This window comes from Fistularia commersonii, chromosome 10, assembly GCF_037954325.1.
Source record: "Fistularia commersonii isolate RoL2024-O1a breed Wild chromosome 10, RoL_Fcom_v1.0, whole genome shotgun sequence".
In the NCBI taxonomy this organism is placed as follows: Eukaryota; Metazoa; Chordata; class Actinopteri; order Syngnathiformes; family Fistulariidae; genus Fistularia; species Fistularia commersonii.
Genome location: NC_141293.1, coordinates 14,175,857 through 14,200,009, shown reverse-complemented (window position 1 = coordinate 14,200,009; position 24,153 = coordinate 14,175,857). Strand labels below are relative to the sequence as shown.

General features: G+C 51.0%; 3 protein-coding genes across 7 annotated transcripts in view; 1 reads left to right on the top strand and 2 right to left on the bottom strand.

The window, feature by feature from the left end:
- Positions 1–258: 258 nt before the first annotated feature.
- On the top strand, positions 259–3,517 carry eaf1 (ELL associated factor 1). The gene is made up of 6 exons (XM_086153875.1): positions 259–505; positions 974–1,068; positions 1,367–1,503; positions 1,930–2,102; positions 2,182–2,385; positions 2,475–3,517. Exons 1-6 carry the CDS (start codon positions 403–405, stop codon positions 2,522–2,524), a joined length of 762 nt encoding a protein of 253 aa, XP_086010001.1. The 5' UTR covers positions 259–402; the 3' UTR covers positions 2,525–3,517.
- An 83-nt stretch (positions 3,518–3,600) lies between these two features.
- On the bottom strand, positions 3,601–17,454 carry bmper (BMP binding endothelial regulator). 2 transcript variants are annotated; one of them, XM_086153874.1, is made up of 16 exons: positions 17,003–17,454; positions 15,117–15,202; positions 11,213–11,312; positions 8,753–8,835; positions 8,252–8,342; positions 8,014–8,096; positions 7,521–7,620; positions 6,993–7,102; positions 6,788–6,922; positions 6,490–6,594; positions 6,284–6,329; positions 5,950–6,107; positions 5,450–5,651; positions 4,854–5,196; positions 4,480–4,610; positions 3,601–4,325 (listed from the first exon to the last, which is right to left on the bottom strand). In XM_086153874.1, the coding sequence occupies exons 1-16, from the start codon at positions 17,139–17,141 to the stop codon at positions 4,144–4,146; spliced, it is 2,094 nt and encodes a 697-aa protein (XP_086010000.1). In that variant the 5' UTR covers positions 17,142–17,454; the 3' UTR covers positions 3,601–4,143. The 2 variants fall into 2 exon arrangements, with proteins under 2 accessions (XP_086010000.1, XP_086009999.1); XM_086153873.1 differs by having other exon boundaries at positions 15,117–15,226; positions 17,003–17,453.
- Positions 17,455–20,077: 2,623 nt separating this feature from the next.
- bbs9 (Bardet-Biedl syndrome 9) overlaps positions 20,078–24,153 on the bottom strand; it is a 103,165-nt gene continuing 99,089 nt past the window's right edge. For all 4 annotated transcript variants that reach the window (XM_086153869.1, XM_086153868.1, XM_086153870.1 and 1 more), the window contains one exon: positions 20,078–22,415. In XM_086153869.1, the coding sequence (XP_086009995.1) occupies positions 22,135–22,415 (281 nt within the window). In that variant the 3' untranslated portion in view covers positions 20,078–22,134. The remainder of the gene's footprint in view (positions 22,416–24,153) is intronic.

The window sequence follows — 24,153 nt, the reverse complement described above, 5'->3', positions numbered from 1 at the left end:
CGTATCTATAATTGTTATCCTGAACAGTGAAAACACACAGAAATTAAAAAGAACTAACCAGTCAACTGTGTTTTAAGAAGATCCCGTTACAAAGTATTTTAAGCGATGTGACGTTTTAAATTCAGCAAGAAAGTCAAAAATTTCTGCTGAAATCGTATTCTTGTTTCTTGTCGGACACATTTGAGAGCCGGACTCAAATGAGCTGGAATCAAAGCGGAAGGGGCGTGACGAACGGGATGTTTTGCTAACTGTTAGCCGCCTAGCTAGGCGTTCGTCGTCCGGTCGATTTACCGGGGAACCGAGTGTCTCCGCGTCCGTCCCGAAGAGGCGCTTGTGCGGACGCTAATATTGAACCTGTTTATTTTCTTTTATTTTTTTTTTGCGTCGGTGAAGAAACGGACCATGAACGGGAGCTCGAACCCGCTGCTCGACAAGGAGGAGCACGTCCTGAAGCTGGGGGACAGCTTCGACAAGAGGCCCCGCTCGTCCTTTCACACCATCCGATGTGAGTGTCCGCTTCCCGGGGGAGAGGCAGCTCCCGGCCCGGGGACTCCCATCCGATCCACTCGCATCATAACTATAAAATACGAATAAAATTGCTTTCCCTTTTCGACTGACTTAAACAAACAACTCAACTTACAATACATCCATCCATAACCATATTTATATAGTTATAGGACTATAATTGATGGGCACAAAGTTGTTTCATTTGTTAACTTGCCGAAGTAGTAAACGGAAATTGAGAGGAAAAATAAGTTATAATTGAATTGCACTTATTGTTTTCTTGAGTTCGAATGATTTTTAATACATATTAGTAATAGTGTTGAGAAAGCGTATTCTCACAAATCCCGCTCCCGGGATTTCATCCAATACTCTTATGTTGGAACTTTTATTTATGATATTTTCTGTGCCTTCGCCATCTCCTGCTGGTCACATGACTGGCGTCCTCACTGCGTGCCGCCCTTCTTTGCAGATGACTTCAAGCCGGCGTCCATTGACACCAGCTGCGAGGGGGAGCTGCAGGTGGGGAAGGGCGACGAGGTCACCATCACGCTGCCCCACATCCCGGTGAGAACACACACACACACACACACACACACACACACACACACACACTGATGGGGCAGAGCTGGTGCTAATCCAGAACCTCAGGAGCAACTGGGTGCTGAGTGTCTTGCTCAAGGGCACTATGGCAAACATAGGAGGAACCAGGGATTGAACACACACACACTCACAAAGAATGAGCCAATCAAACTACAACACTTGATTACAAACTACAAATAGCAATTGTAAGAAAGTGAGCTTTAAAAATGTTTGCCTTTTATTTCAGTGTAAAAAAGTTTTATGACAGTATTCTGTGCTGCAGGGCTCCACACCACCCATGACAGTATTTAAAGGCAACAAGCGTCCGTACCAGAAGGACTGCGTCCTAATCATCAACCACGACACTGGCGAGTTTGTCCTGGAGAAGCTGAGCAGCAGCATCCAGGTCAAGAAGACCAGGTGAGCAAAACACAATCACACACGCACACACGCGCACACACACACACACACACACACACACACACACACACACACACACACACACACACACACACACACACCACAGGAGAACTCCTGAGAGTCTATAGTGGCCTCATTTTGCCCCAATTTTTATTTTGACTACACAAGTAGCTTTTTTAATTTTTTTTTTAAATTTTGTGATAATACCCACTCAACATGACATTTGTCAACCGCTATAATGTGCTCTTTGGCTCCATCTTGTGGTCTTGGAGCAGTAATGCATTGTGTCAAAACTGTAATATAAAGTTGCTTGTGGTGGCAAAAAGACTGGAAGGTCAATAATTAAAATCTTCTAAATGAGATGTTTCCAGACGGTTTGGCCCAAAATGGCTGTCAGTGTTTCTGTGAACTTTTGCATCCTGTCAGGGCCGAGGGCAGCAGCAAGATCCAGGCCCGGATGGAGCAGCAGTCGGTCCGCTCCAGCCAACCTACTCCCCAGTTCCGCGCCCCCACCAAGCCAGGAGTCGGGGTGAAGACGTCTCCGTCGCCGTCCAAGGACAACCCCTCACCAGAACCACAGCTGGACGACATCAAGAGAGGTAGGGAATCGGACCGCGGGCTTCCACCCCCTCGCCCCCAATCTAATGTCCGTGTGATTTCATGGAATTCTGCCCCCAGAGCTGCGGGCGGAGGTGGAGGTGATCGAGCAGATGAGCAGCAGCGGTAGCAGCAGCTCGTCGGAGTCGGCCAGCGCCTCGGCCAGCGGCGACGACAGCAGCAGCAGCGACGGCGAGCATGAGACCGTGCCACGCCCGCCTGCCCAGGCCTCACCCCCGCGACACCCCGCCACCAATGGCAACAACCAGCTGATGAACACACTCCGTCAGTCCCACGCACAACGCGCACATGTTCGCGGGCCTGCGATGACTTTTACGAAAACAACGCCGCTCTGTCCCCTCTGATCTCCGCAGGAAACGACCTTCAGCTCAGCGAGTCAGGGAGCGACAGCGACGACGACTGACCCCCTCCCCCCTCTTCCTCCTGAATCCCACCCGACCCTTACACATCACAACTCAAGGGTCTTCACCTCACGCCGCCACTTCATGTCAGTGTTCCGTCTGAGCCGATGGCGAGGAGACGGCGTCATCCCCCCACCCGCTGAGAGTATATTTTTACTGGATGTATATTTTGTTTTAGAAGCGGAGATTCTATATTGGAGCATTTGCTTGAACTTCCTGACCTCAGAGCTGCTGCTCTCTCTCCCTCGCTCTCTCTTTCGCAGCCTGTTGTCACGAGGGGGCGGGGCTTAGCCCCACCTTGTAGCCCAACAGTCGAGTTGAAGTCTTTGTCGATTGTAGTACGGACCTAGCGAGCTGGAAGGCTAACCTGAAACTATCCATCAGATGATCCTCCTGAAAGGTCAAAGGTCACAAATTATGTGTTCTCAACTTCATTTTGATCTCCGGTTGTTCTGGAAACACCAAAGACTGGGCCCCCACTGTGTGCACATGCGCACGCACACACACACACACACACACACACACACACACACCAGTGTTACCAGGCTCTGCAGCTCGTCCCCCCTGTCAATCATTTTTCCCAAACAGACTGAGGAGACCAACGTTCCCTTCCTTCTGGTCCAAATGTTGTACTTTACCTCAAAGTACGAGTACCAGCCGTGTACTTCCAACCGGTCAGTGTTTGAATCTATGAGTTTCTACGTTCTGAACCAAAGTCAAGGACTGAGCAAGCTGTAGATACTTGATCCAAGTACAATATGCAGTTTGAGAAATACACGCCTGATAGCCAGTAGTGCAGAGTCAATATGTCAGGTCAATATGTCCACCAGGAGAGTGAAGCAGCGGTACTCTGAGTGCAGGGAGAGCGCCCCCCGGTGGCAGGGACATCCCTCCCCCTAACCTCTGTACTTTTTTTTTGTGTGGAATCTGTTTGTACAAATGTGAAGTATTACTGCAAAGGTGGAAATGTACCCAGAATACAAGGTTTTACCTCCAGAGTCGACTTGGCTGCCTGCTGGCTTTGTCATTACCATGGAAACACACACACATAATGAAAGCACACGACAAAATAGATAAATAGGTTTTGTTTTTCCCTTTAAATCATTTATAAACGCAATTATATTTGTGATCCTGGCTCCTCGCTGCGGTTCGTCATCAGACCAGTATATAAATTAACAATATCAACAACAAATAATAACAATTAGAACAATAATAATATAAAAGCTGTCTGTCTTTCATATAAATCTGCTAGCTTACAGTATGACGCGATGGAATTGAGGCGGTGGGGGTTAGTCGGAGTCTCTCCCCTTTCCAGATGCTCGTACACTTTATCGTGTTTTGCAGAGAACCCAGACGCCATTTTGGCTCAAACAGGAGTCCTGCTGTCCCGTTCGGCTCCCACGGCGGCGTCCCCTGGGTGAAAGGATCTCGAACTCGCCCTTTAGTTCCTCCTTGGGACGACCCCTTTGGAAACAGCCTCCCCCCCATCCCCCTTAGCTCTGTCCCCGGTCAAAAACTGGACCCTGAGTACCTTGTAGCATTGGATATGTCCCCTGGGGGAGCTTTGAGCGTCCTCCCAAAAACTCCTCACTGATGCCCCGCCCCCTCCGGGTCACGAGGGTCACCGCCCCGGGCAGGCGGTGGGTTTGATGCAGCGTCCCTGGAAGAGCACCAGGTTGGCGGGGCAGTGGCAGCCCGCCACACAGGGCTTGTGGCAGGGGCCGATTTCGTTCCAGTTGTCACAGGTCTTGGTGCATCCGGGCCCGCAGGTGTCGTACACGGCGCCATGCTTGCACTGCGTGGCTGCGGGAGACAAAACAATGCATGACGCAACCAAACAAGACGACCTTTGACCCTATCTCAAAAGGCGCCTGCCCGGGCCTCCTCATCTTCAACGTTCGCATTTTTCCGAGTTGTACGGAAAACAACGCTATCATCGGGGGGCGACGTTTCTCACCCATGCAGGCGGCGTCCGGCCGCCAGAGGACAGGGACTCCCTCCCGCTCGCATGCCCGGCTGTAGGCGATGAAGGACTCGCAGTAGCAGTTCTTGTGGACCGGACACTCACACATGTCTGTCACGCATGACCTATGAGGAAGAAGAGAAAGGTTAAATACTGGACGCTCTCAGGGGATTTTTTTTTTTTTGACAAGATTTCTGTCTCTGTTCAGGTCAAATGATAATGGTGCAATGGTAGTGACTTGAGTCGAGTCTATGCTAACGCTAGCAGCTAGCTCTGTCATGTGAACAGTAGCGAGCAGATGGAAAGAAAGTCTAAGCTAAGATGTCATGTTTACTGTCGAAGCGTGTTCGCGCGTTTGCCGTTGTCACCTGTAAAACGGGGCGAAGTCGACCACACGGTGGCACTTCTGGAACTCCAACGACTTGATCTTCTGACACTCGCGGTGAGCGCGGAACTTGACCTTCACGCTCCCAGGACACAGGAAGGATGTGGGCCTGCGAGGTGGCGGCTGCTGGGCGCAGACCTCATTGCCCTCTACCCGCCAGGATTCGGCGAAGTCGTCCACGTCAAACTTGAACTGGCCGTCGCCGCCCATGGTGTCGTCGCGTTTGTGGCCGTTGTAGTTGCCGCAAAGTCCGCAGAGGCGCTCGCGGAGGTGAGGCGCAGCCACCACTTCCACAAAACTGTCTCCATCCCAGGTGATCTCCAGACCTGCAGCGGGGAGAGAACATAGAACTCAAAGGTTGGATAATGAACCACAGACGTTTACCCTACAACCATTTTTAGCCAAAAAGCTAACACATCCTCCAAATCAACAGGAAATGTAACAGAGCGTTACAAAATATCGTCTTCTTTGCAGATGACACCCATTTATTCATGTCCAGGTTCATGGTTTTCAGGTTAGTATCTGTAGTTTTGCTTCCATGCACTGTGTGTTCTATGTGATGCTTTGCTACCAGCTGACCTGCGATGGTGGTGAGTTTGAGGAGGTACCCGTCCAGGTCGATGTGGACCCCAGGCCCGTGGTACGGCAGGGCGATGCGGGTGCCGTTCCTGCGGACGGTCAGGTGCTGATGGAGGCTGAGGACCAGACCTCCGAGCCTCACCTCCACCGACTGGGTCCAGGAGAAGGAGCGGGTCCGCCGGGCGTCGTTCTTCACCAGCACCTGAAGAGAGCAAGAAATACTTTGACATCAGTTTGACAGGATGTTAACAGCATCAAAGCTTCACTTTTTAGCTTAGCACAGAAAACTAGCATAGCCGTTTCAAAGTATCTGTCGACAAGGATTTTTTTTCCATTTGACTCAACATTTGAGTCCAGTGCCTTTGAGTTTTCCAAAAGAACAAAACAACCAATCGTCGATATCTGCAAAATGGACAAACAATAAAATAATCTGGAATGAATAATTCTAATGGAACACATCTGAAGGTCTGACGGGATCTGGTTGATGTTCTGTATCCCACCGTGAAGCTGGAGTCGGGCCCGTTGAGGTTGTTCCCCGGGACGCCGCCGCTGCCACAGTCGCGGGTCAACACGTACTGGCAGGTTCCCTGGAAGTTGAAGGTCCGGCCGTCGAAGGTGTTGTAGTGAGGATCTCCAAAGACGGTGCAGACGCCTGGTTCTGTAGGAGAGGAAGGGACAATGCTAGCTTCCAAGGCGATGGACGGGTCAATCCCTCCAGAATCAAAGCCTGAATCACAACCTCTTGCAGAGGGTTTCCGAACGTTCTGAGGAACCACAGAGAATCCCCATTTCCCCCGCGTGGAATTGATCTTTGAGATCGGAGAACTTACTCACTTTCAGTGCAAACAGGACAGCAGCCGGTTCTGTTAAGGATCTTGTTCTGCAGGAGGTCAGATGATCCCAGGGGTTACAAATTAAGAAAACAAGCTCAAGGTTAAGCTTCTGTTATGATGTTCTCTGATGTTTCCCTTTGGAAAAAACACTTCCTGCTTTTAGCTAAGGGACTTAGCGTGTGATTGGCCGACGGGCCTGTCACTCACTGAGGGGCAGCTGCTGATTGGCACGCACTGCTTGGGCCGGCACTCCACGCCCCCTTTGACACAAGCGCAGAGGGTGCAGTTGACCGATGACCACATGTCGCCCTCCTGTAAGGGGGAAGACATTCACGTCCAATCAGATCCAGGCATGAATAAACCCCTGACTCCATCCATCCATCCATCCATCCATCCATCCATCCATCCATCCATCCATCCATCCATCCATCCATCCATCCATCCATCCAGCCAGCCATCCATCCATCCCTCCCTCCCTCGACTCCTTCATCAGTCCCCTTCTCACCCTGTAGATCTTGTTGCGGACCCTGCAGTATTTCACCTCCTCCACCTTCACGTAGGACAGACACTCGGGGCAGCAGTGGTCGCCGTGGCAACTGCCGGGACGCGAGCACCTGCGGCGGCAAACCACAGTGGAGTCCTGGACGAAGAGGAGGACGGTGTGAGGTGTGTGTTGGTATGTGTGAGGTGTGTGTTGGGGGCGGGGCTACCTGGCAGGTGCAGGAGGTGCAGTTGTCGTGGACAAAGGAGGTGCGGTTCTCGTACACCTCGCTGTGGAACAGGCAGCTCCCCTCGGACAGGTCGAACACCTTCCTCTGGCCTGCACGCCGCACAGGAAGTGATAAATAAAAACATCGTCAGACAGGAAGTGACAGGAAGTGATTGTGAGTTAACAGAATAAAGCACCATCAGACAGGAAGTGGTCAGGGGTTGACAGAATAAAACCATTGACAGACAGAAAGTGAGAGGGGGTTAGCAAAATAAAATCACAAACAGGAAACGACCAAGGAGATTAAACCAATAAGGTCACAGACAGACAGGAAGTGACAGGAGGTGACTAAAATAAAGCACCACCAAACAGGAAGTGACTAGGGCTGAGCAAAATAAAAGCACTATCGGACTTGTTTCATACGTTCACAGTTGTTTGTAAGATAAATGAATAAATAATGTTTTTGATAAATACTAAATCATATGTTAATATTTACTAAATTAGGGGATTTTATTGCACATTAGCTCACCCAGACAGCGGGGGCAGCAGTGCCCTGCGGGTGTGTGGCTCAGGTGTGCAGGGCAGGACAGGACCGGACACGCCTCCCTCACACACAGGCTCCGCCCCCCCTGCTCATACATACATATACACGTATGAATCAAAAAATAAAGCGAACACTAAATAACACATCCTATATCTGAATGAATGAAATATTCTTATTAAATGCTTTGTTCTTTACATAGTTGAACGTATTAAAATCAAACAAAAATGGAAATCAAATTTATTAACCCATGGAGGTCTGGATTTGGAGTCACATTCAAAATTAAAGTGGAAAAACACACGAAAGGCTGATCCAATGTCCATGTAATGTCCTTAAAACGAGTCCAAATGAATCAGTGTTGCTTCCTAAGTTGCCAGTTTGTGTTTACAAAAGTGTGATTTATATTGTGTTTAAGTGTTCTCTATATTTTTTTGAACAGTATAAATATATTTATATGCATTTGTGCAAAGCCCTAACTCACTGTGCAGGTGCACTTGATGCAGGGTTTCCCTTCGGGGCTGAACTCTTCCTTCTCCTTGTAGAGACGACCCTCAAAGATGCAGGCTGCAGGGGTCGTAACACTGTTATTACACTGTTATTTCACAAATGGAAAAATATGCTTTTCTATTCATTAATGTCAAATACAAATAAAAACTACATATTATATATATTTATGCTGTGTGTGTGTGTGTGTGTGGGGGGGGGGGGGCAGGACTCACTAGGGCAGGTGGGGCAGCATTTCTTGGGGTGGATCTTGGGGTTCTTGCAGTGGACCACACACTGGACCTCGGCCTCAGTGATGACTCCTTCCTGTCGACGCAGGAAGTGCTCAGTCACATGGTCGCAGGGGTTCCTCCCCGTCTAGCCCTCTTTTATCCCTCCATCTTCCTCACATCCCTCTTTCCTTGCTTCCTAGTGTACTCTGCTTCCTTCCTCCCTCTTTTCCTCACTTGTTTATGTTTTAATATCCTTCCTTCCTTCTACCCCCACTCCATTCTCTCCTCCCTCTTTTTTCCTCTCTTGCACTTCTCTCCTTCCCTCCTCCTTTCCTTCACTCCACTCTCACCTCCTTCCTTCCTCTGTTCCTCCTTTCCTCTCTTCTATCCATCCTTCCCCTCCTCCCTCCATCCACTCATCCTTCTATTCTCTCTCTCAGTTGCTTTTCAAATCCGACACACACACACACAAACACACACATACATACACACACACACACACACCTGGCAGCGGCGGGTTACGCAGGGCTTGCTGGAGGAGGTCCAGGAGAGGGAGCTATTGTAGGAGTGTCCATCCAGCACGCAGCCTGCCGAGCAGACAGGAAGTTAGAACCGGAACGCCGAGAGAACCCCGGAGAACCTGGAGATCGTCAGATCAGTCCTGGAGGAACCGGAGCAGAGCGTGTCCTGTGGACGCCAAAGGTCAAAGGTTGGGCCGCCGCCGCTTCCCGTCAGCAAAGACGCTCTGGGTTTGGTTTCCACGGGAACCCGATCAGGACCATTGATCTGCCTCCTCGGGGAAATGTGAACCCTGCGACCATGACTGGCTGAGATTAAAAATAGCTCTGATTTATATATGTATATATGTATAATATGACGTGCGTTTTCTTCTGAGAAAGTGTCCTTAAAGTGTAATAAATAATATTTACACACTTTTAAACAATGCAGGCTGTAACTCCTGCTTTTATAATCAGACAGATTAACCATCTTTTCAGGTTTTTTTTTTTTTCCCATTTTTATTTTAATAGTAAATTGTTCTCCAATAAAGTGTATCAAGCGATGGTGTCACACACACACACACACACACACACACACACACACACACACACACACACACACACTGTCTTGTATTCAGTCAGAATGGGCCGTGCGCCCACTGCACGTCGGGGAATGGCTGCGTCTGCATGATGACGCGGGGCTTTCCATGTCCGGCCGGGGTTCGGTCCACCTCCCTTAACGAAGTGCCGCCTCGTAAAAAAGACGCAGAACCACAAACAAAAGGGCCGCGGCCCTGCTGAGTGTGTGTGTGCGTGTGTGTGTGCGTGTGTGCGTGTGTGTATTCTGACGTCTCTTTATGGGTACCACATGCTTCATCGGCACACACACTTGTTTAATGGGCTTAATGGGTTTATTAAAACCCTCAGAACCCCTTAAACCCTTAAACTATGAACCGCTTTTATTTGATAAAGTGCGTTTTCGGGATGAATTGATCCGTGATAAAAACGTGTGTCCATCAAACCTACAAACATCTGATTCGACCAAAAAGTGGTCTTTAGTCTCTCACCAGAACATTTGGTCGAGACAAAAACCGGAATCCACCCTTGTTGAGACTCCCTGTCAGATCTTCTTAGGGGCAAACTTCTCCCTTCTGCTTTGAAGGCTCTCCTTAATGCCTGCGGGTATTAAATGTGAATCTATATTCGGGGGGGTGTTTTTTATCACTGACATGTCGGGCCGCGGCAGGCGGTGATGGGGGCAGGGCTTCATCTGGGGAGGCGGGGGTCGTGGGTGAAGCGACGATGAAGAGAAGCAGGAGGGATGGAAGCGGGCGGAGGAGTTTCTGGCTCGTAAAAGCAATTTGATTTCTGCGGCTGTAAACCTGACAGTGACCCCCAACCCCTTCCCCCGACCCCCCCCTCCAGCCATACTGTCTCCACACACTGCGCTCTGTGTGTGTGTGTTTGTGTGTGTGTGTGTGTGTGTGTGTGTGTGTGTGTGTGAGAGAGAGAGAAATAAGAGGGAAATAATTCAGTGTAACTCCCACGGGCCATATTTGGACTCTAGGTACAGTCCATAGAATGGTTCCTGAAGGGTGAGTGTGTGTGTATGTGTGTGTGTGTGTGTGTGTGTGTGCGTGTGTGTGTGTGTTCAAACAGCACACACACAGAGTCACAAGAGGCACTTTTCTCCCATAAAGAGACAAAAAACGAATTCTCTGAAGGAGAGCTGTGACGACAAGGACGACAAAATGTGGAAAGTCTGAGTGGTGATTTTCCCGCGCGACACATGAGCACACCTTGGCCAGGTTTTCCCGAACCTGGGTTTCTTTTGACTCTGGATGACGTCCCCCAACAGGGTCGACCGGGGTCAAACTGGGGGGGGGGGGGGGCGTCCCTCATAACAACGCTAACACACCAATTACCAGCTAACGCTACCAGCTAGCGCTGCTGTATGAGGGATAGCTGCTACCTGCTACATTAGCATCTCCGCAGCCTCCTGCAGCTGGATGACAACACACACACATACACACAAGCACACGCGTGCGCACACTCCCAATCTGCACGAACACGTTTAGCAACAGGTAGGTGGAAACTAGTCTGTTTTTATGTTTTTACTGTTGAATTAAAAAAAACAGAGAAACGCAGCTTCTGAAGGCCTGGGTCACTGAAATAAGACCCTCTGCGTGTGCCTATGCAAGCGTGTGTGTGTGTGTGTGTGTATGTGTGTGTGTGTGTGTGTGTGTGTGTGTGTGTGTGTGTGTGTGTGTGTGTGCTCATGGGGGCTCTGGTTAGCCTCTCTCCTGATTTGTCCTGCTGTATATTAGTGTGATTAGCGCGTAGCGGCTGCAGGTACCTCCAGCCCAGGTAAAAACAATCGAGGGTCCATTATTGTCATCTTTACAACCAACTAGGGACAAAACAAAAGGTGTGTGTGTGTGTGTGTGTGTGTGTGTGTTAACCTCACCCTTGCATCGCTCACAGCAGGCGCCTGTCTGTTTGACCACCAGGGCACAGTCCTCGGACACCGGCGGGCATTTCTCCTGTTTGCAATCGGCCTTCCCATCCTGAGGGGGGAGATATGTGAGCAGACAGGAAGTGAGTGTCAGCCTTAAATTCATGACTTTTGTTTGGTGAAGATTCACCCTCACAGCCAAGAACAGGGGTGACAGGGGTGGACAGGGGTGGACAGGGGTGGACTCCACTGCTTTTTTTTGGAAAGACCTGTTCTGTTGACCATCAGGCAAACCTCCGACCCTCCTGACTCCTGGCCTGGGTCCGGGACCTCCCGGATCTTTTTGTCATTGTGCCCTCGGGTTCCTCTCCGCTGTGAGTTCTCACACCGACGCTCGACTGAACCTTGCTGGTTTCACCGCCGCTTTCGCTTTTGCATGTATGTGTGTGTGCATGTGTGTATGAGATTATGTGTGTTTTATCCGCAGCCTGATGGTTTCCGGAGCCGAACACACACCAAAGCCTGGAGGTTTAATATAGAAGCAGCTCCAACGACAGGCCCGACCGCGGCGAGGACACATGATGTCATCACAGGGGAGGGGGAGCAGGAAGCGGGGAGGGGGGGGGGGGGGGTAATTACCTCGGAGAGATGGTCTGATGTCTGCAGACTTCCAGAAAAACCAAGAGATGAAAAATGTTTTTTTTTGTTTCAGGAGAAAAACAGCATTTACACCTCAGCAACCGGAGAGGAAATGTGTGTGTTTTTGTGTTTTAATAAAGACAATAAAGAAGAACCAGTAAAAAAAAACGCCACAAATGTAAACGCCTCCCCCCATCACTCTGTTTTGAAACTTCCTGCGGATTCCAAAACTATTTCCTGCTTCTCTTGATTTTTCTTGGATTATTTTTTCAGAAGCTCTGTGCATACGGACGCGCGAGGGGGAGGGGGGGGGGGGGGGGCGACCTGTAAAGTTTGTTCTCAAGGTCACGTCCTGCTGTCTCCTGCTTTCCATTAGTGCCTGTGACCTCCTTGTCCAAAGGTCAGAGGTCATAACGGGTCACCACGCCTTGTAAACACTCGACATACCACCGCGGCACCGAGGCTGCTCGGCTGGATGGCTGTCTGTCGCCGAGGGTGACGAGACACACCCTGCTTCCGCACACACACACACACACACACACGCACACATGCACAGACACACACGTGCTGGGATAAAGCACCGGTATGCAGAGAAATGTGTTATTTCCAAGAAGAGAAAGTGAGAGACAGTGTGTGTGTTTGACTAAATAATAAATGTGTTTCACTAAATAATAAAACACTGCAATTTACATGTTTCTTTATTTATTTATGTGTTCATTCATTCACTCTGTTTTACTTTCATTAAACAAATAATGGAAAAAATATTTGATGGAATCAAATAAAGAGAGATACGTCTGATTTTTCCATGATTCTGGACGCTAATAAAAGCAGATTCTTACAACCGAAGTGGTTATTTCAAAATAAAAGCAGCTTTTCCGGTCGTGTTTCTGTCTGAAAGCCGCGGACCTTTAGGCGTAGACCAGCTCAGGGAGCCATCAGGACCTCCTGACGTCCAGAGCTCCATGTGATTTGACCTGCAGCTGCTCTGACTGTTGACTGCTGAACCAACTTGCCTACATAATAAAAGCATCACTGATTTATCTCTCCAATCCCTCCATCTCTTTTCACTCGTCCAGATGACGGTGCGTTTATTCAACACTTTTACTGCCCCTGTTCTTTTTTTTTTTATTGTCTTTATTTCTGTTTTTATGATGTCATTTTCTTTATTTGTCTATTTTTGCTTTTTATTTTCCCTTGTTTTTACTGCGATTCCGTGGTTTCGCCACTTCAAGCAAAAGACGCACAATGTCTCTTTTTGCTTTTAATGAATTGAATAAAAATGTTTATTTGCCGTCACTATTTATTTCATTGCTCTTGATTTGATTTTTTTCATCTGGAGATGAAAAGTCTCCTCGGCTGAGAGCTAATACCCTTTTCCACCACTAGGGGGCAGCAGTGCCCCTCCTCTTCTTCTTCTTCTAAATGTATTTCTTTTCATTCCATTCTCTACTTTCTAATGCGACTCTCCTCCTCTTCCTTGCTGTCACGGTGAAGGATAAAGTCATCACTCCAAACTCTCGAACTTTAAAAGCCCCACTTAAAGCCCACGCCCCCCCCTGCTCGCCAAACACTTCCACTCCGACCTTTGACCTTTGACCCTGACGCCAAAACAAACAGGGCTCAATTCCCCCCCTGTGGGAGGAGGAGGGGGGGGGGACGCTCACTGTGGGAGTGAAAGGTTTGTGGAGCCCGAGCAGCGCCCCCTGCTGGCAGGAGAGCCAGAGAGATGGTCAGGCACTGGTGAAGATCAGATCTTGATGGAGATCAGACTCCAGTGGTGATCAGACCCTGCTGAAGGGTGGGGGACCAGGAGGATTCCACCGGAACTTTCCTTCACTGTCGACTGTAACTTCCGATCAGTGACCCCGGTGGTAAATTCAGAAGGAGGAGACAATCTGACAAGAAGCCGTCCGGGTTCAGACACTGGCAGGAAGCCACCCCTGACCTCTGACCCTTGACCTCTCACCCCCGGTATGGAATGTCGGCTGTCTCGCTGGCCGTTGACCACCGACCCCCGACCCCCGGGGCTGTCCAAACCAGAAACGTATTGATTTTAAATCATTTGATTCCCAATGATGTTGATTGATGATATTGACGACCAACGGCCAGGAGGATGGACTGGTCCACCAGGGGGGATGAGGAAGACGGAGCCCTCCACACACACACACACACACACACACACACACACGCACACACACAAGAGAAAACACATTGTCATGGCGACCTGCCTGTCACTCGGAGCCCTTACGCACAAAGCCTCCTCTGTGTGTATGCGCACACGTGTGTGTGTGTGTGTGTGTATGTGTGTGTGTGCCCCCCAAGTCTTTATGAGTGACACCGAACCCTCTAGTCTGCCTGGCGACATCAGGTGGGGGTCGCAGGAGCAGGGATTAGGATTAGGATGTTTTTTAAATCTATTACCGTTAACGCCGCTGCCATGGTAACGGTGCAAGGAAGAGGAGGGGGGGGTGACGGCAGGAACATGCAGCGAAGACCTTGACCTGACTCAAACCTGCCAAACTGCTCCGCCGCCAAAACAGTCCCGTGACCCCACTGCCACGTCCTCCACCTCCTCCACCTCCTCTAACTCCAAGACGCCGGTTTTTATCAGGCTGATTGCGCCCCTGCAGAGGCGGAAGGGACAGAAAATGCCGCTCGTCGGCCGCTTAAAGTCTCCGCAGATAAACAGAGGCCAAATTCAATAAAGACTTAACCCGGTGTGTGTGTATGTGTGTGTGTCGGGGGGGTCAGAGAAGAGATGAAAGGCTGCCCATTGGCTGCTGATGACTGATAGCATTCAGCGGGACTCGGCCTGATGTCTGCCTGATAACGGGGGCCGACGGCTCGGCCAGCCAGCCAGCCAATCGGGAGCCGGTCGGGGTCGCAGACGGACCCCCCCCCCCCACGGAGAAAGCCGGAACCGGGAGGGGACTAACCTTCTGCAGGTTTGTTAAAAAAAACTACAAAAATGGAGTAGGAAATGATTGAAAATTAGAGATGACGGTCAGATAAGTCAGGGGTCGGGGGTCAAAGAGCACATGTTCCAGGATGGAGTCATCAGCAAGGCTAAGGCAGCTCGTGGAAAACACCGCATCCGGTTCACAGGAAGCCTCTCCGGACGTTCAAAATAAGAAAAAATTTGAGACCTTTGCGCGGCTTCTGAGATCTTTCACAAGCTGCTGATAAGAACACGTGGCTATCGGCGGCGTCTAATCAGCCCGGGAGAACAATCAGTCGGGAGCAAACAGGCGGTGGCGGCGAGGGGGCGGAGCCTTACCAGACAGACGCAGGTGATGCAGGGGTTGTCGGTGATGTTGGGGATGTGCAGGACCTCGCCCTCGTTCTCGCAGCTCGCCTCCGTCCCTGTGAGGAACCAGGGAGGAGACACTGAGGCGTCAGTGACAACACGGACTCCGGAGCCGCACCGACGCCGCTGTCATAGCGACACGCCCGCGTCATGTGACCGCACATATGTGACATTTAAATAACAGCCGGAAGGAGACGTTTCTGAGACGAGGACCGGAAGGCGACCATCTCCGGACAAATCGGACGACAGCAGCCGAGGAAATCGGCCAATCGGGACGTGAGATGGTGATTTTGGACTCGTCGATTCGCAAGTCCACGAAGGAATGTCGACAAACAGGTGGAGGTTCTCTGAGGTTCTCCTGGGTTGTCCTGGCTCTCCTGGTCTTCATGGGTTCTGTCCCTCACCAACTTTCCTCTCCTTTTCCTGGTATTTCTGTCCAGCAGGCTTCATTTGGAGGAAATTACCCCTCGTTGTTTAAGAGCCCAGGCTGAAATGGCCCCCTGGGGACAGTGGCTCAGCTGGTCCCGGGTCCCGGGTCTCGGGTCCCCCCCCCTCGCTGGTCACGTGCCTTCTTGGGTTTCCTCTGCGTTCCGGCATCCAGGTGAAGGTCGGTTTGTTACGAGCGTCAGGCTAACAGGAAGCGACGGGCAGGAAATGGCTTCCTGCGGTGGGGGGTGGGAGGGGTCACCAGGGGTCGAGGGAAAACTACTTCCTGTCTTTTACAGACGGGTCCCGGCGGTTCCGAGGGGACCAGTAAGGACGGGGTCCGGAGGTCAAGACCTGAAAGGCATCGGCCTGGGTGCCGCGGCCGAAGTTCTCCTCTGGTTCCTCTGGTTCCCCGACAGCGTTCAGCAGCAGCAGGAGCCTCAGACGGACCAGGCTCTGGAGAACGAGCTCCACCGGGTTCTAGACACGGGACTCGGAGCAGGCAGGAGGTCAGGCTTTTTCCGAGCAGCTGTTTTGCGAGAGCTTGCTATCGGCGACCGCTGACCTTTGACCTCCGGCCCGCTTCTGTGCGGGGTTGAGAAATGTTTGTTTGAAGCTTTTCCCCGGGCTGCCGGGAAAAGCGTCGGGGTTTGAAGACCCGGCGGAGGAGGAGAGGTGAGGGTAGAAGTTTCTCCTCTCTCTGGTCCAGCCTGCGGGCGGAGGCGGTCTCCTCCCGTCCGATCCTCCGCTCGGAATTAAATCTCTCGTCAAGCGGCCGCCGTGTCTGAAGTCATAAACTTTACGGCCCACGGGGAGAATGAAAGCGGAGGAGGAGGAGGGTCCAGGACCGGCTCAGAAGGAGAAAACCGGGGTGCTCTTCATCTCAGGGAGAAGGAGGAGGTCCGAAGAGAGTCCACCTCGCCGTCCGTACCACCTTCCACCTCCACGGCCTCGGCTCTTCACCGAGGAGGAAGATGAAGACGAGGACACGGTTCCGGGTGGCCGACACAACTTCCAGATTCTTCATCCCCTCCACATGTTACCGTGGAAACCAATAACGGATCAGCTGCTTCCAAAAGCGCACGGACGAGGTCCAACAGGTGTGTGTGACCGGAAGCAGCACTACCTGCCGCAGACACGCACGGGAGACGCGCGGAAGATTACGTTTTCCTGGAAACGGTGTGTCGGAGAATGCAGCACGGAGTGACCCCCCCCCCCCCCCCCCACACACACACACAGACGGAGCGAGGTGGGGGGTGAAAGTGATTTAAAAAACACACGACTTAATTACAACTTGAAGTTGATTTCTCGCGCGCATGCGCACTGAAGGGGAGGGAGATACCCGGAGGATACAACACGCAACTTTACGGAAGGAAAAAAAACAAAATCAGGAGAAAGAGGAGGGAGAGGAAGAGGAGGTCTGGTCTCACCTGTGATCAGCGCTCCGGAGAGCCGAACCGTCCGGAGCAGCAGGGCGAGGCAGAGCAGGAGGCCGCAGGTGGAGGAGGAAGGGGAGGAAGAGGAGGAGGAGGAGGAGGAAGAGGAGGAGAGCCTGCGGCACGGAGTCATCCTCACGCACGGGTGGGAAACAAAATCCACTTTTCCCTAAAGATCCGGGGACTCGGTGCTCCTTCCGGGCGGAGAGGAGGAAGAGGAGGAGGAGGAGATGGAGGAAGAGGAGGCTCCTCAGTGCGCGGGTCCGAGGCGCCGCTCCGCGGGGATCGTCGCTGCTGCTGCTGGCTGGGGACGCACCGGCGGCCGGGGGCCCGCGGGGCCGCGCATGGCGTGCACGGAGAGCCGGGGTTTCGGGAGGAAGAGGAGGAAGAGGAGGAAGATGAGGCCGGGGTCCGATGATGGTGGGAAAAGGAAAAAAAAAAAAAAGGGGGAATCCACGGTGTGCGTGGAGCGGGGATGCTGCACGCACGGTGTCCGTGCGGAGGCTGCGCGTTCTGCTGCGTGCGCACGCACAAAAGGCAGACCTTCTCCTCCTCCTCCTCCTCTTCCTCCTCCTCTTCTTCCTCCTCCTCCTCCTCCGCTGCTATTAAAGCGGACTCTGGCGTCGGAGCACCGCAGCGCCGACAAGTCCTGCCTCCCGCTCCGCCCGGGACCTCCTGCTCCTCCTCCTCCTCCTCCTCCACCTTCGAAAACCCTCCACTTGCCTTCTCGACCTCCGGACCCCTTCCCACGTCGAAGCCCCGCCGTGCGTGTGCATCTCCCGCGGGGACTCACCTCGTTGTCCTCCTCCTACAACTTCTCCACCTCCAAGTCCTCCAATGATACCCCGACCTCCACATCCAACTCCTTGTCCTCCAACAACTCCATCTCCTTCCCCTCAGCTGAAGGTTTCCGCTTCCATTTCGTTCAATTTCTCACTTCTATTTTATTAAATTTCCCACTTCCGTTTCATTCAAATGACCAGATGATTGACGGCTGATATCTCGATGATTGACAGATGGTTTTAAGATGATTGACATTTGATTGAGTTGATTGACTTCAACAAAAGTTTTAAAACACGAAAAAAAACTTTACTAATGTATATAATTTACATAATGATATATATATGATTGATTGAAATAAATGCTATTTTTAGTCAGGATTATTTCATTAATTTTAGATGAGCTTTAATTCTCTCCCAATGAAAAACACCAATCACCTTCATACAGAAAACACACACCGACCGACAGCAGACGCTGGCAGTGAAGTGTTGTGATGGATGAGGAGGTCTGCAAGAGATGTGCACGTGTGTGTGTGTGTGTGTGTGTGTGTGCCCTTGTTTGACTCTTAAAAGTGCAACTCAACAGACGCTCAGGGAGAAAAAAGTGACTCTTCAAAGAAATAATTAGGATCCACCCAGAGCTCCAGCCGTGCACACACACACACACACACCTGTGTGTGTGAGAGGAAGATGATCCCACATGTCAGAGAGAGTGAGCGTCAGTACAGAGAAAGTGTGAGCGTCAACGGTGTGAGGCTGGGTGTTTAAGGAGATCAAAGTGTGTATGTGTGTGTGTGTGTGTGAGTGTGTGGGCTCGGAGACAGAGTTCTTTGCCTGATAAGTGTTTTAATTATGGACGGATAAAAGTCAATTGCTCTTCTCTGCAAACTGGGCCGGCTGTGAACGGGAGCAGCAGAAGCAGAAAGAGGATCTGAAGGACGGACGAGATGAAGGAGAGGATCCACGGCCAGGAGATGCAAAGGTGACAAAACACAGGAGCGACTTTTCACTGAGACAATCTGTGTTTCTCTGTCTGGGCTGTGGATGGTTAATATTAGCCACTAGAGGGCAGCAGTGAGGCTCCACCTGCTCAGATCACACACACTTCCTCACAATAAAAAACAAATAATTGCGACATGGAGCGACTGCGGGGCCTCCACAGCAGAAGAAGGTTCCTCCAGAGAACCTCCGGACCGTCTGGCGTCCCTGAGACGCCGAGTGACGTCTCCGACGGCGAGGCGGGACAAACAGATTCATGGCAAGACTCACATTTAGCGTCTGGGAGACATGAATTCAAGTCGGAGATGATGAGACGAGATACCGTGGACGGGTCCCATGACGGGGGGGCGACTGTCAATCAAACCCCACAATGACGTCAAATTACCACGAGAAAGACGTCAATTAAACGTGGTTTCGACTTCAACAACCTGAGGACATGAAATTGGGTTTAGATAACAAGATTGCCCTCTGTGTATATGTGTGTGTGTGTGTGTCGGGGGGGTTCTGAAAGGATTTCCTGAAACAGCTGAGAGAGTCCACCCCACTAACCCGTGCAGATCTATGAGTTAAATGACCTCCACAGCCGCCAGAGAAGACCTGGAGCGCCATCTAAGTCGGGGTGTGTTTGGAGGAGCAGCAGGCGGGTGGGGTCTCCTGCACCGCCGGGGGTCGGAGGCCCCAGACAGTGAGCCAAAGAACGGCGGGGCGTCCACAGGATCCGAACATGAGGACGTTCTCCTGGTTCTGCGGAGGAACCCGTGGAGTTGGGAGGAACGGTTGCATCGGGAATCCACCCACACACATCAGTATAAGCGAGCGGGGGGGCCGAGACGACCCCGCCTGGCCCCCCAGGCAGGGGAGAAGGGGGGGGGCCGGCCCCGGGTTAAAGACCCCAGCAGGCTTCAGGTCTGGGGAGGGACGGGGGAGGGGGGTCACACTCAGCTGACCACCATCCTCTCAAAGATCTACCAACTCCACCTGGAATGAGCACATGTTCCCCAACAACACTCGGACGGACGGACGGACGGACGGACGGACGGACGGACGGACGGACGGACGGACGGACGGACGGACGGACGGACAGACAGACAGACAGACAGACAGACAGACAGATAGATAGATAGATAGATAGATAGATTACATTAGGTTAAATTTAATTTAATATACTACATCAGCAGTAATGATTATTATACGACCACCGCAACGAGGATGGATGGATGGATGGATGGATGGATGGATGGATGGATGGATGGATGGATGGATGGATGGATGGATGGATGGATGGATGGATGGATGGATGGATGGATAGATAGATAGATAGATAGATAGATAGATAGATAGATAGATAGATAGATAGATAGATAGATAGATGAGAAGGATGAGGATGCTGCAAACTGAAAAATACCCTAATTGGACCTTCATCTGTTTTCTATAGAACCCTGTTGTGTGTGTGTGTGTTTTTACTCTGAGGGGCGGGGCTTAAGATTGACGGGTCAGCTGCATCTCCTGACTGCTTCTGGACTGTGAAAGGAAAACGGAGAACCTGGAGAAAACCAACCTTTTTTTCAATCAAGATCCTTAAAAGGTGAGCTGGTTGGCGTTGAATTATCCCTGTAGATATTTGCTGCCGGCTTCCTGACCTGAAATCTCCTCCAAGAGATAAACGTTATTCCTGTCTTGTCTTGTTTGTTGAAAACAGGAAGCCGAAGCCGGATTGACCCAAACCAACATGGAGACGAGCGAAGGCCTCCAGAACTAATCGATCAATTAGAAATAAATACTCGTTGCGGCGGCATCTCTGGTCACCTCTTCCTCATCACACGTTGTCCCGCCGAACCTCCGAGAACGAAGATAGGGGAAAAAAGCAAACAAACAGGAAGGGGGGACTTTGAACAGGAAACAGGAAGTGGAAACAGGAAGTGAAGAGGAGATTAAAACAGAGCATCACTTTTATTTTCTTTTTTTTCCTAGTAAAACTGTCATCTTCGGCCAGCCTCCTCTTCTTCACCCCGCCAAAGAGCGGCTCCTATGGGTTGGCGCTCGACGGCGCCCCCTATCTGACGGGCGCTTATAAAAACTACAAAATAAAAACTACAGTCTTTTTTTTCTTCTTCTCTGCTGAAATGACGCCAAGTGGCAAATGAGCTAAAAATAGACCCGAGGCTTCCGGTTCGGCAGAGACAACGCCTGTGTGTGTGTGTATGTGTGTGTGTTGTTGAAGACATATGTCAGCTGTGACTTTACCTCCCTCCTACCCTGGATGTGATTGGCTGGATTACACATTTAAAGTGATGCAATCTGGATTTTCATAATCTGGTCCAGATAAGGGTTGGATGAAACAGCCAATCATGGACAGCGTGGCGGTGGCAGCGTGGGTTTTTTGGCAGGTGTTAAACTCAAGCGTGTGTGTGTGTGTGTGTTCCGGGGTGTCCTCATCCAGGATGATAATCTTAATCTAAAAAAAGAAAAGTGTGTCCATTAGCAGCTGCGTGTCCTTGAAGGTCCCAGATGGAGAAAGCAGAAGCAGGTCGGAGGGGGCGGGGCGGCGGCGGAAGGAGGATTCGACCTCAAGTCACCCGGAAGTGGCGTGGGCGACGGGCTGGACGCAGACTGGAGGGTTTTTATTCTTAGCGGCGAGGCCGGCGTGTGTGTGTGTGTGTGGGGTTCATGGGCATGAGGGTGCGCGGGCGGGGGGTGGTTTGGGGCCCCATCGAGGCCGGGGCGGCGCTGGGCTGCGGGTTCGAACCCCGCCGAGGCCGCAGGGAGGGGGGACAGTCAGCGAAAAACGTCTGAGGGGGAGGAGACCTCAAAACACACTCGCACACACAGACACTGCGGTGTGGTGTGTGTGTGTGTGTGTGTGTGTAAATATAGAGCTACTACGAGTCCATGGTTCTGATCTGTCAAACCTCCTCCCAATATTGGAGAATCAAATGTGAAGTTAGACGTCTGGGATTGAAACGGGGAAACAAAAGAAAAAAAATAAATGAAAATAAACTTAAAAAATCTGACATTTTTCTGTGGAAAAAAAAATGCAATCTCAGGATGTTGGTCAGGGGGCGGAGCCAATCCTGGCCGATTGAGCAGTTAAACGTGGACAGGTTAGCTGTCGTTCACACCCATGGACAGGTGAGCTTCTGCTGCCTGCAGACCTGCAGGAGGGCTGATTTTCAACATAGCTTGATAAAGACAACATGATTTATTGATTGACTGGGAATATAATCAATACCTGGACTCACTTAATCATCTACTGTCATCCTACACTGATGCTTCTGTGTGTGCGTGTGTGTGTGTGTGTGTGGTATCTCCACTCGTGTCCAGCCTCTCCTGTGGTCCTCCAGCGCCTGGTCAGCCCTCCTCCACGGCCTCCTGCTCCTTCTTCTTCTCCTTCACTTTGGCCGCAGACCTCTGGGACGCCTTCTTGTCCCCGGCCTCCTTCTTCTCCTCCTTCTCCTTCTTCTCCTTCTTCTCCTTGGAGGAGGACGACTCCCTCTTGGACTCCTTCTTCCCCTCCTCTCTGCTCGAGTCCTTCTTTGCGTCCTTCTTCTCCTTGGACACCTCCTTCTTCTTCACCTCCTTAGAAGTCTCCTCTTTGATGGACGCCTCCGACGGCTCCTTCTTCTCCTTGTCTGGAGGAAGAATCACATGGGGACACTTTTAATAGCTGGGGATTAACTTGTTCCCCCTCGACTCCACATCAGGAGTAAATCTACCAACACACACAAACACACACACACACAGAAATTTATTTCCGAAGATTATAAACCATCTCTGTCCCATCTGTAATCTATATAATATATAATCCCAGGACTTCTCAATCATCCTTCTGAGATGAAATAAATAAATGACTTATTATTTTTAACCTGTTATCTTCCATTTATTTTGACATTTCTTTTAATTCAACTGTTTTAACGACTCATGGGACCGCTGGATTTATAATCCCGGCTCCCTCGGGCTCAATTCCCGGTGAGTTTATTGATCCCATCCTGCCGTGGAGACGGCGTGGAAGTGGCGTCTCCTTGCCGGCTCCCATCTGACAGACGCTTCGGACGGCGGGGATTAAATGACGTCTGCAGAGGACATGCCGGCTGACAACAGCACCTGCTGCATGACAAAGGACCCCCACTTCACCAGAGCACCCCCCCGCCATACACACACACACACACACACACACACACACACACACACACACACATACACACACACAAGCACGCACGCACGGCTGACAGTGATAAGGTGATAACGGGGCTGTTGTCTGCCAACAATGAGACGGTCGTCTTATCTCCATGAGAATGGAGAGGGTTTACAGACTGGAGACTAGAGCTGGTGGCTGTACTTGTGTGTGTGTGTGTGTGTGTGTGTGTGTGTGTGTGTTGGGTAAACTGAAAGCGAATCATTCCATTTAAAGTTGGATCTTGATGTAACTCAAAAGGAAATGAATGAAAGCTGATACAAACATCACTGTGTGTTTGTGTGTGTTTGCATTTGTGTGCGTATACATTTGTGTGTGTGTGTGTGTGTGCAGGGAGACAACTAGCTGCATCATCAAAGTGTCTGTGTGTAATCAGACGACTCATCAGAGACAGACTCGAGTCTGGGAAGTATGTGTAGGCAGTGTGTGTATGTGTGAGTTGGTGTGTGTGTGTGTTTCGTTCTGTAACTGTCCAAGTTGCATGTGCTGCGAGTGGCGACAACAGCGACAAATGGAGCGTGAACCCAACGTGAAGCTCTGGTGTTCTGCAGAGGTTCTGCTCGGGTTCCAGAATATCAGTTGACCCCAAATTCCCCTCGGGGATAAACAAAGTTTATTCTGATTCTGATTCAGTGTCACAGCAGGAGGACCTTCATCTCGCATGCTGGAGGAGGAGGGTGGACTCAAAGAACAGGAGAGTGTAACACCTCTCCCCTCCACAGGGGGCAGCACGGAGCCACCACGGCGCTCCAGAGCTTAAGCTCCTCCCACTTCCTCCAGTGATTGGCCGCCCTGAGTTGTCTGTGTTTCCACCACGGGTCAGGTGTGTGAGGTTCTGTTCCCTCTGAGAGCAGAACTGGCGCCCCGGCCACGGATGGCGGTCAGAACTACGCTGCTCAAGGAAAGGTTGCTTTTTAAATGATAAAAAGAGTCTATCCGTCCCCTGACCGTTCTTATAGTGTTGCGGCGGCTACATTTGGCCCACGCGCTCCTGGGGTCACGTGACCCCCGGGGTGGCCCCGCCCTCTGACACCTTCAAAACCATCTCCAGAACATCCTGTCCTTCTTGGCCCGAGGCTGAGGTGCTGATTGGACAGCTCCCGCGGCTGGGACACAATTAAGTTCAATATGAAAATGTAAAAAATAAAAAAAAATAAACAGCAAATTAGAATAAA

What these genes read in the sequence shown, in the direction of transcription:
- eaf1 (XM_086153875.1), top strand. Translation starts at nt 403, where the DNA reads ATGAACGGGAGCTCGAACCCGCTGCTCGACAAGGAGGAGCACGTCCTG. An exon ending in GTCCTTTCACACCATCCGAT is followed by an intron (nt 506 to 973) that starts GTGAGTGTCCGC and finishes CCTTCTTTGCAG; the next exon opens with ATGACTTCAAGCCGGCGTCC. An exon ending in ATCCAGGTCAAGAAGACCAG is followed by an intron (nt 1,504 to 1,929) that starts GTGAGCAAAACA and finishes GCATCCTGTCAG; the next exon opens with GGCCGAGGGCAGCAGCAAGA.
- bmper (XM_086153873.1), bottom strand. Translation starts at nt 17,141, where the DNA reads ATGACTCCGTGCCGCAGGCTCTCCTCCTCTTCCTCCTCCTCCTCCTCC. An exon ending in GCATCACCTGCGTCTGTCTG is followed by an intron (nt 11,313 to 15,116) that starts GTAAGGCTCCGC and finishes CTCCCCCCTCAG; the next exon opens with GATGGGAAGGCCGATTGCAA. An exon ending in GCACCTCCTGCACCTGCCAG is followed by an intron (nt 6,923 to 6,992) that starts GTAGCCCCGCCC and finishes CTCTTCGTCCAG; the next exon opens with GACTCCACTGTGGTTTGCCG.